Here is a 10,850-nt window from a genome sequence, read left to right as displayed (position 1 = left end):
CTGGTAAGTTACTTACTGCAATCACGAATTTATGACCCTGGATGGTCGCGGTCTTTTGCTTAATTTGCAAGAAGATCTTAATTATAAGGCTACGTTTAAAACACTATTGTTTGGTTTTCGAGAATGTCTTAAATACGACCTATTCTGGATGCTGCCCAATAATTGCAGGCCCAGGGGGAAAACACAAGCAAAAGACGAACATTTTAAACGCAAAGATTCTAATTGAAAAAGATACTGGTGATGCCTACCACTTTGGTAAAATATATATGTATCTAAAAACGGTGGAGGACTTTAGAAGTTTTTTGTTTGTAAACAAGATTAAGGACGATTTTAAAACCTTTGTCATTGAGGCATTTCTCTATCTTTCAAAGGGATCAAGTTATAAAAATTGCAATAGGCGGAAATGAGAAAGGTGCCTAAACAAATGTAGTTGATACATAGTAAATTCATAAATCTTTTCCAAGTTTAGCCCGGCGCCACAAAACAAGCACAATTCTATAAGGAAGCCTATTGTTTCCGAACGTTTATTTTTATCAGGCTTGTGCGGTTTTACTGGTAACCCATAAAGCAGCCGCAATTATTTGGCCCCCGGGTTTGCTTACCGTTGTCATCTCATGACCTTCACAGTTCAAATGCTCGTTTATTGACATTTACCTGAACAATCTTGTCTGTAGCCAATACCTCCTCCAAAGCAACCGCACGTCACATGAATATAAGTTATATGTGGCAATTTCCACTAATGTATTTTCGTAGAGTATCGTAAATCAATTGAGAGGCTTTTGGTGTCACGTTGAAAATGCAAGTCATGTTTTTCGTACGTTTCTCAATAATCCGGTATCGTCTAGTACAGGGGTGTGCAACCTTTGTCACTGTGGGGCCAAATACAATTGCCAAGATTAGATCGCGGGCCGCACCTTTATATAACACAAGGTGATTTTACTTTGTTGCGTACCCAAATGCTTAACTACAAGTTTAAGTAGCGTTTGATTCTAACCACATTTTGCAAGATCGCAGAAAATAGCACCGGGCGCAATAATATGCTCAAAAATGTAGAATAATTGGACTCGTTTGCCAGTATATTAGAAATTTTCTGAGTCTCCGCGGGCCGCACAACCTTAATCGACGGGCCGCATTTGGCCCGCGGGCCGCAGGTTGCACACCCCTGGTCTAGTACAGTGGTTCTCAATTTTACATAGATCGTGCCCCTCTAATAACCTTCAGGACCTGTGCCCCCTTTAGGTCAAACGCAAAACCCGAACGGTCCTGAAATTTTGTTTAAAAAGCCCGATTTATGCCTGAAAGGTATAGTTTACCAACGCAAGGTTACGACATAAATAAAGCATAGTCCAAAGTCAGGCTCGAAATAAACCGCTTTAAGCCCCAACCCGTTCCGAAAAGACTGACCCGACCTACAACCGTGGTTCTCAATTCTAAAAACTAGTCCGAGATCTGGAACCTTTTTTTAAGTGTTTTACTTTTGAGCCATCAGTACTGCAACATAGTTGAATGTACAAACTGAACGGTGCTCTTCAAACGAATATATTTTTATATATTTGCCAGAAATGCATTATTTGGTTCATAGACTCTATTATGCCTGGCAGAAAAAGTTGATAATGTTAAATCTAGTTTCGAAAAAAAAAAAGTTTTAGACCTTGCGTTTGATGTAGGGGACGTAACCATCAATAAAATACGACAAAAAGTGTGGTTAAATGAACACATGCAAGTCTTTCGCGACTAATAGCGTATAAGTTTTGCGGAGCACAATTTCCAATCCCTGCCCTGAACGACTAATTATACTGTCCACTTTTTGGTATGGTAAAGGTACTGTATTGTACTGTAAAGGCAATAATTTATTCCAGCCCGTATAAGAATAAAAGGACACCACATACAACGCGGAGAGACAATATAAGCGCAAAATACAATCTAACACGTTCGTAAGGCACCTGGGGACAAAGAAATTCTGAATGTCATGACTGGAAATGCGTTCACAAGTACACAAACCACATAGCAGTTGTACCGAATAGCATATATACAGGTACCACTGCCGTTACAAACTGTAGACGGTAGTTGATTACATTGTGTTATGTGGAGCATATGTAAGTACGACACAACACAATATTTACAAGTATTACCCATATTCAATAATGAGGTTTTTAGGAAGATTGCACATGAAGATTGGAAGGAAGTCTAAACAACTCAAGCCACATCTTCAGTGAAGTAAAAGTAGCAATACAACTAACCTTATAGAGAAATAATCCATTTTTTTGGCAAAGTAAAGGCCTGTGATGTTTTTTATCGTCATAATTCGGGGTGCTGTTTTTTTTCACCGGATAGGGATTTCATTTATTTAACTAACGTTTAGTAGATCAGCGAAATTTCTAGAGATTTCTAGTAACTCTCTTTTGGTTCATCGAAAATCCAGACTCTATCAAACAGTGTGTTAGCCAAAGTTATGAAACGTTTTTTTTCGATTTTTAGGGAATAAAGAGTTGTAAGCGGGGCCGATATCAAACAAACGAAATTTTGTTGAAATAAGCCGAATCGGGCCCGAAACGTTAAGATTTACCAAAGTAAAGCTACGACAAATGTCAGGCTTGAAAAGTTAGATCGAATCAAGTCCGTTTCAATCGAACTGAAGTCCAAACCCGACTCGTAAACCCGGCCCGCCACACAACTCTAGTTACAGTAAGACAAAAATTCGCCGAAGTCGTGAACAGAAATAAGGATACTGCAAAAACAAACTAATCAAAATAGGCCGAAGTTACAGAAATGTAACTACTAATAACGAGCAAAAAACACACATGAAACAGAGAAATTCGTCAATAAAACAAAGTGATAGTAATTATGCCAGTAAGATGGCAATTTCTCTACACTAGGTGCTGTTGTACATGAGTATTAAAAAATATACCATACAACATCATATGAAAGGTAAAGTGTTAAACTATTTTTCCTTCACTTCATTAACGTTAAAATCAAGGCCAAAACTTTAGCTTTCTCTTGTGTGGATATGTGTCTTTTTCCAACCTTTTTAACAAACAGTGGGCAATCGCTTTGTAGTAGCACCCCAAGAGGTCGTACAAAAACGATTGTAGTGATCTATAGTTGGTTCACGTAGTTTTCCGGCTTTAATTAGCTGATTTCAGGAAGTTGGTGACTGGGTTGCAACAGATGATTGAACAGCTCGCAATCCGTACACTATACTAAGAGAGTTACAGATAGCGAAGTTTGGTGTGCAAAATTCTGCTGAGTGTGTATAGATGAGGGTTACACACTTTAGCCAGACAATCATACAAAGAAAACCACCCGTATTCGGGATTAGTAAAACGAAACGCACGCATTACGGCAATATCTTAAAGGGACAAGAGAAAAATTGCACGACGCAATAAGAAACGAGGGATAAAACGGGTAAAAGGTTGAAATGCGTTGATTTAAAGAGGTACGCCAACATAATAATGTCCCATATTTTCTGTAGTCAATTTGTTTAATCAAGAAACATGGTTAACAATCGATGATACATGTTACAAATTCTGTATCTTGTTAATGAGACTGTCTGATTTAATTGTTCGTTGTGTTATTGGGTTGAAGGTTCTTGAGGCTTTATAAAGCTTGGCAGATCACCAGTAACAAATTACTTTACACTGAGGTACATCATACAGACCAATTCCTGGACATCACAACGCAACAAATCTGTTTAAATTGCTTCAACAAATTTTTGCTACTTGCTTCTTCTTTCATACAACGTTGATAACAATCGTTCAAACCGCCTATTCAGAACACCCAAATAAGAAAATCTTAGCTTAAAAATTGTACCCCCTCATGCTAATGCTTAAGTCGCAAAGTATTCTTCCATTTAAGCATACGGCCGCCAAAAAAACAAAAAAATAATTTCAAGCGATAGTTAACTTTGTAGGAAATAAACGGAAACCGATAAGACAGAATAGGAGTATCTTCTCTGGATAGCGCAATGAGTACGCATCAATACAAAAAAGATATATGTCTGGTCTAAGTTTTACGCCATAAAGTTTTGTAGTTTGATTCAAACCGTAGTTGGTATTGTAGAGTTGTCGAAAACTGAGGCTATTGTCTCAATAGTACCAATTTCCTCTGGCGAACTGGGAATGATCCCAAGTCGTTTTAGGGAGTCAATTGTCCCAATAATTGTCCTGTTAGCCAAGAAATAAAATTAGATTATTTTGGCGAATGACTACATGAATTTATAAGGAGTTAAAATAGGATTTTATATATTTTTGCTAATATATCTTTTATGTTTTTGTGCTTTTGCAAAGAGTTGTAAAAAATCTTTAAAAAAGACAATTTATTGCTCTGAACATAAAGATAAAATAACAAAAAACATAGAAATTTACTTACGCACAAACTCCAACCACAATAAGCGTATAATCCAACACCTTTTTGCTAAGTGTCATCTCGCTGAAAAAATAGGAATATTATGTTAAAATTTTTCATTAGTATTCGAACCACAGTCGGGTCAGATAATTCCATTTTTGGGTCAGATAATTCCATGATTTATTACAGTGCATACTCATTAAGCCTTCATGTAGGTCTGTCCAGAGTTGTATGTCGAGTTCGGGATTTAGTTTTAATAAAACGAACTTGATTCGAGCCTGACTTTATATTTGTATTGTCATTTCGAGTTGGTTTATCTAACATTGGGGTCTAATTCGGGCCTTCTTTTTATAAATAACTCGGGTTTGGGCCAGGAGGTTTCCGGCTGGTACTTTCGGGCTCGGGGTTCAGTTTCAGGCCCGCTTACACTTCTGGGCCTATCTGCCAAATTAATTCATTCAGTTCATTAAACTTTCGGGCCCAATTCAGGCTTGTACTATCAGGCTTCGGCCAAAAAAACACGGAGACCCCACAAGTCTCATTAAAACTGTTTGCAATATATATTGATTGTACGTGATTTGCAAGACCAAAGGCTGACGGTGCGCCTGCTATCCTTTTTCTCACCTTCGGAATATTCGTAAGTGGAACAGGGCGGGCATTATAAAAGCCAACAGACTGCAGCAGGTAGCGCCCACCAACGACATGAGCGTGGAAAACGATGGAATAATCAGAACAACAAGACCTGTCATTGCCACCATCCCTGCGCGCAAAAAGTTCTGCAAAGTAATAAGATCACTTAGTTAGATATGGAACCTTGTTTAGTGGATAGCATGTGATAGTTACACAGTGGGAATGGGAAATATATACCGTTATATGTGAACAGGGTTTTAGGCCAAGTTAGGCTTTTGGGGTCGAATTCAGGCTTGTCTTTGAATAAAACGGGTTTAATTCAGGCCTGAATTCACACTAGGCTTTATTTGAGCCAGAATTTTCATCAATTTCCAGGGGTAATGGCGACATAAACAAAAATCATTGTTTAAAATACTCGAGTACTTTCAGTTTGGCCCCCAATTTTAGACAATCAAACTCTGAAAATGAACAAATGTATGAACAGCGTCACATAAAAGACTCCACATTATTGAAATCAAGTCAATGGAAAAAATTCTATTGCAATTAATTCAGATAGTATCAACAAGAGTTTCGAAAAAGGTTGGCATCTCAGGTGTTAATATTTTGACACTTACCCCAGCTATGTACGATGAAAATGTGCCTTTACATCTCTTTTCGAGAATTTGCACCACTGGAAACATCATCACTGGATAAGTGAAAAATAATGAAAAACACAAACACATCTTCACAAGCAAGGGAAAAATTCCTGCAATACAAATTTAATACAAGTTTGTTATTGTTGTTTAAATGTTTATTAAATGCCTAGAAATACTGCCTACACTGGAAAGGCCCAGTTTATATTTATCCCAACACTATAGTTGGCCAATTGTATTTTCTTTGAAACTTTGACATAATCATTGCTGCAAGCATATACATGGATCTATTTATCCAGCAGGAATTTCAACACTTAAAGATGATTGTTTTTAATTTAATAGAGTCAGTAAACGACGTTTGCAGTTTTGTAACACGATACAAAGCCTAGTAAATGTACAGTCCCAGTTGATGGCATAAAAAGCAAATTGGTTGTGTGAAAACCAGAATTGTTTTCCACAGTTTTATTGGTAAAACTGACCATAAAATGTAGGCACAAAAATTATAATACCTTACCTGCTGGAAGATTCAAAGTAATGATCTGATTTGTTACTGGTCCAAACGACTGCAAAGCAAAGTACACAAAGTTAGAATTAGTATCAATGCTTATGGGTGTTGTACATGTAACAAGCACTTACCATGTAACCACATACTCCAAACACAATATAAAGGGTGGTAATGACTAACATGGCCCACTTAAAAATGCTGCAATATAAAGAATTTTTTATTTCTAAAAGCTGAATATTAGCAAAGCCCTAACTGTGTTTTATTTGATCAATCATCGGGGACATGATTTTTGTTCAACATAATACATATATGTAAGTGTAATAACATAACAATAGGCTTTGCTAAAACATAGAATCTATAACTACAATGTACTGTTGGAATCATACAATTCAAGGAAGCTTTTGTAATATAGTACATACACACACATAGTACATTGGTCAATCTTTGCATAGATCGCTAATTTTGGAGTAGCCCAAAGCCTCTACAAATTACATAGGTTCTACATATATATATGTATTCAGGTTTTACAGCTATTTTAGCAAACGTCAATTTTTATTGGGTAAAACAAGATGACATTAAACCAACAATTTTCTAAAAAACTTACAATTTGAATATTTTTGCCAAATCAAAATTTTGCATGTTATATCGGTGGTCACACATTTTAAACTTAAGCATTGTTGCCATTGATTAAAAAACTACCATGCACGTAACCAATGGTGAACAGCAAGAAAATGTACACAAACCTGCGAAATTGAGACCTAACTTCTATAGCCATGGAGCCTTCTAATGACAAAATCATTCCAGCACCCTAGGGGCAAAAATAAAGGTGTTACTACTGCAAGTTATTATTGGTAACAAAGAATTAAAAAACCACAATCAATCTGTTATCAATTAAAAAACTTATTTTACTAATTTTCGAAGCAAAAGATTGTAAATGTATATGAATAGGAAAAATTAGTCAAATGCAAATGACAAACAGTGGAAAAAATCATGACATAATGTTATTTCTACCTCATAGCAATACACAGCCATGCCAGCAAAGAATGGAAATCCGCTCAAATCCATTTCCTTTGGGTGCACACTGCAACGAATAAAAGAGGAAAGGATTTGTTGTTAAATCAAAAACTGTTAAAAATCTTTAATTTCCATTCTAAACATAAGCTACAAAATGCCCTGGTAATCTTTAATGCTTAGGCAACTTTTATTTAATACTTAGGTCCTGGAAACATAAGGTGAATATTCATGGAACGTCAAGTGACTTAGAAGTTTGTATTGAAGTACTTTTCGTTATTGTTTGAAGTATTGCAATGATTGATTTACATTTGTTATGATGTTATAATTCTTAAAACATTGTGCCATGTCTAAATCTGTCTGTCTTCTGATTTAATGTAAAATTAGCTTAAACCACTATTTAAAAAAAAAACACTTGCACACATACAAAATTGGCACACAAAGCCATTACTATTTTTACATAACAAGTAAAATGTCATGAGGTGTTCAAAAGGTTGCGGACCTCTGACTTTTGATATTAAGTTTTATGCCAATTACAGATGTATGATGCTTCGCTTACCTGACTGTATGTGCATGTTCAAAGTCAAACCAAAACACGATAGAGTATGCAAAGACATTCGCAAAGTCGGCAAACAAACTGTAAAAACATGGAAGGTATTAAAGAGTGTTGGAAACAGGAGTTGAGTATGATCTGATAGGCAATTTTTAAAGTTAAGCATTGCGAACCAGATTGTATAGATTTTAAAGTTGAGCATTGTGAACCGGATTGTATAGATTTTAAAGCTGAGCGTTCAGAACCATAATGAATAGATTTCTGGTAACTTGGGGCATTTTTTACACATTGTGTATTGAAGATTATCTTTCACTTGACTTAAAAAAATGCCTTATGTAGTAAAAATAAACTGTATGCTTGCAAGTTGTGTGTTTAAAAAAAATGAAAGCACTATCAGCTGACACAATTCTCCAAACAACTATTATAAAAACGAATTTGACTTGGTGTATCCACCAGTGGCATAACAGGGAAAAAAACTTCTTATAAATGTTGCTAAACAACATAAACATTGAACTTTGATATTCCAGCGTCTTGTTACTTAAATATTCACAAAGCAAACACAGGTATTCTGAAACACTAGTGGGAAAACCCAGAAAACAAACAAGAACAAATACCTGAATAGAGCTAGTTTGTGAAGGTGGCGAAGAAAGCAAAGGCAACATAATGGAAGCATAAGTATGAGGAGAGCCCATCGCTGCACAAACGAGCCTGGCATTGTCGTTGGAACATCCTCACCAGTTGGTATATGGTCCATAGAAGAGAAATATTGTGCGACATTTTCCGTGATAAATATAAGATAGGCACAACAAAATCCTGTAACATACCAAAGGTTTAAATCCTAAAGCAATATTATGAAACACATTTTAACCTATATAATTTAAACTAGAAAAGTGGCTTTCCTATATATTTTCATTAAATGTATTCTATATCCTATTTATCGATTTACTATACACACATTGTTTTTGCAAAAAAACAAACAAACAGGTCCCCACACACTTGTTTATGAAAATTGATTGCGCTATAAAATATAATGATTATTTTTAGATTCTTGCAAGGACAAATTAGTAGAAAGCATCCAACCAAACTTCAAGGGATTTGCACATATTCTTTTTGAATCATTATATTGTCTATTTACAAAAGTAGTTTTTTCCTTTGGGAAGGGGACCCATCACTAAATAGCAGGCAATAATCCGCAAATAGGTCTATTTGGATTAATATAAAACACTGTGATATAAATTACTTCCTATCTAACCTGTTTGTGACACAACAATGGCCACATCCACCAGTGTGGCACCAGTGTTTCCCATGGCAAAGTAACCTACATCACCATAACCAATTTCTTGTACAGATTTTGAACTAGAGTTGTTGGAATTCTGAAACAGTAAAATAAAACACAATTGACCGTTATTGATGACATTAAGAGTTGAAAACGATTTTGGCTTGATTTGTAACAACATAAAATGTCTTTACGATTATACCAATTTCAATGTCAATGTATAGTGGAAATTGCACTTCAATGCAATGGCAAGTGAGACATGTTTTAGTTAGCTCTACAGTAGTCACAAAAACATGTCTCCTAACATTGCTGATGTACAAAAAAATATTACTTAAAGCTTGACTAACACCACAATAAAGATAAAATGAAAAGTATCTCGTTATATCTGAAATGGAAAAGCAGTTACAGCACAAAATCACATAGACTACCTGTCTTAAAAAAACATAAAATGTTTGCAAAAATACACAAAACTTAAAAAAAAACTTTTTGGTTTGCTTTCACTCCACAGAAATTATATTTGTTTTCAACACAAAACTGGGTCAGCCTTTTTACCTTTTCACTTCTTGCTAAAGTTTTTGTGGTACGTTTTTCCATTTCTGCTTTGCTCATGCCATTTGACAATGGTATGAGGGCAACTTCTGCATCACCCTTGTCTCCGTTGGATAAAGAGTGATACTGGTTCCCTTCCATTTGATCTTTGCAGTCAATAAGCAGCAGCATGGCTTGAACACTGAAATATAGGAATACTTTGGGTCAACTGGTCACGCAACTAATCATTTCTTCTTCGTTTAGTTACTTTACTGTTTGCGAAAATTGTAAAATTGCACCACATGTCTATAGTTTTGGTTAGGGTTGGGTATTTGACTGGTCAATTAACAGGTTTGCCAATCCAAGTTTTAGCAAACGTTGCAACCAGTTCACACATATTCCAGCCAACAGTTTAACAGGACCAATAAATATATACAGCAAAGATGGAAAATAAAGTTGGCTAAAATAGTTAAATCAACCTCCAAGGAAAAGCAGGGTTCATAAGTGCACTAAAAAATGGACCTAAGCATCACCCGACCAACTTGCCTGTTGCAAGATTTACAAAAGACATATATTTTTCATTCAAACCTAATCATAAAAGATTTACTGTAAAAACAAAAAAGTGATGAGGTGAAACAGTTCATACCTTAAATATCCCACAAAACTCATAATCAGAGTTCCTTCCAAGATTCCAGCCTGTAAAACAGAGTATGTGATATTAAAATTAACAACATGCAAAAAATAACTGAGGTAAACTGTTTTATTCCTGTATTCAGTGTTAAATTGGAGACACAATACATTCAACTGAAATATACATATTCTAAGCAAATGTTAAAAAATGCAGGTAGACAAATATACTTTTAATTTCAATATTACAGATTGTAAACCGTAAATTGTATTGTACCTCTTTAAATGCATAAGGAAGTCCAAGAACGCCAGCTCCAATAAAAGAAATAAAGATATTCCCAAAAACCTTTGTAGAACTTCTCGTTCCAGCACCAGACCCGTGCATTTTTCCAACTACTTGGTTCCTAGGACCTTATGTTCAAAATTATAATTGTTTCTGAACTTCTATATTAAATGATATCTAACAACGAAGCAAATAAAGTACAGCTTCTGTACATTTAGGTTACAAGGTGATTCACCTGCCACAACACAACTGATGACGTCATAGACAAAAAGAAAAAAACGAGAGATGAACTACATATTCCTTCAAATTTTAAAGAGATACACACATTGCTTTTGGGGTATCACCCTGGAATACAAAAATTTAACCAACTTGTGCAGCGAGTTTGAAAGTTCTTGATTTATTTCCGAAAAAAATCACTCTACTTGTTTCATATCAATAATTTGCCATGGTACCTTATTATT

At 35.4% G+C, this 10,850-nt stretch overlaps 1 protein-coding gene across 1 annotated transcript; it reads right to left on the bottom strand.

The window, feature by feature from the left end:
* Positions 1-1,829: 1,829 nt before the first annotated feature.
* LOC145237349 (uncharacterized) lies at positions 1,830-10,706 on the bottom strand. Its single transcript, XM_080100164.1, has 14 exons — positions 10,384-10,706; positions 10,126-10,175; positions 9,504-9,681; positions 8,928-9,048; positions 8,290-8,488; positions 7,682-7,759; positions 7,123-7,192; positions 6,855-6,919; positions 6,243-6,309; positions 6,121-6,169; positions 5,589-5,719; positions 4,969-5,120; positions 4,369-4,428; positions 1,830-4,163 (listed from the first exon to the last, which is right to left on the bottom strand). Exons 1-14 carry the CDS (start codon positions 10,489-10,491, stop codon positions 4,037-4,039), a joined length of 1,455 nt encoding a protein of 484 aa, XP_079956290.1. The 5' UTR covers positions 10,492-10,706; the 3' UTR covers positions 1,830-4,036.
* Positions 10,707-10,850: the final 144 nt, after the last annotated feature.

The sequence above is a fragment of the Phallusia mammillata genome, chromosome 7, assembly GCF_965637545.1.
Source record: "Phallusia mammillata chromosome 7, kaPhaMamm4.hap1.1, whole genome shotgun sequence".
NCBI classification, from domain to species: Eukaryota; Metazoa; Chordata; class Ascidiacea; order Phlebobranchia; family Ascidiidae; genus Phallusia; species Phallusia mammillata.
Note: the sequence above shows the minus strand (reverse complement) of the source record. Positions and strands in the feature narration are given on the sequence as shown.

What these genes read in the sequence shown, in the direction of transcription:
- LOC145237349 (XM_080100164.1), bottom strand. Translation starts at nt 10,491, where the DNA reads ATGCACGGGTCTGGTGCTGGAACGAGAAGTTCTACAAAGGTTTTTGGG. An exon ending in CATTGTTGTGTCACAAACAG is followed by an intron (nt 8,489 to 8,927) that starts GTTAGATAGGAA and finishes GGTATGTTACAG; the next exon opens with GATTTTGTTGTGCCTATCTT. An exon ending in CACTTACGAATATTCCGAAG is followed by an intron (nt 4,429 to 4,968) that starts GTGAGAAAAAGG and finishes CTATTTTTTCAG; the next exon opens with CGAGATGACACTTAGCAAAA.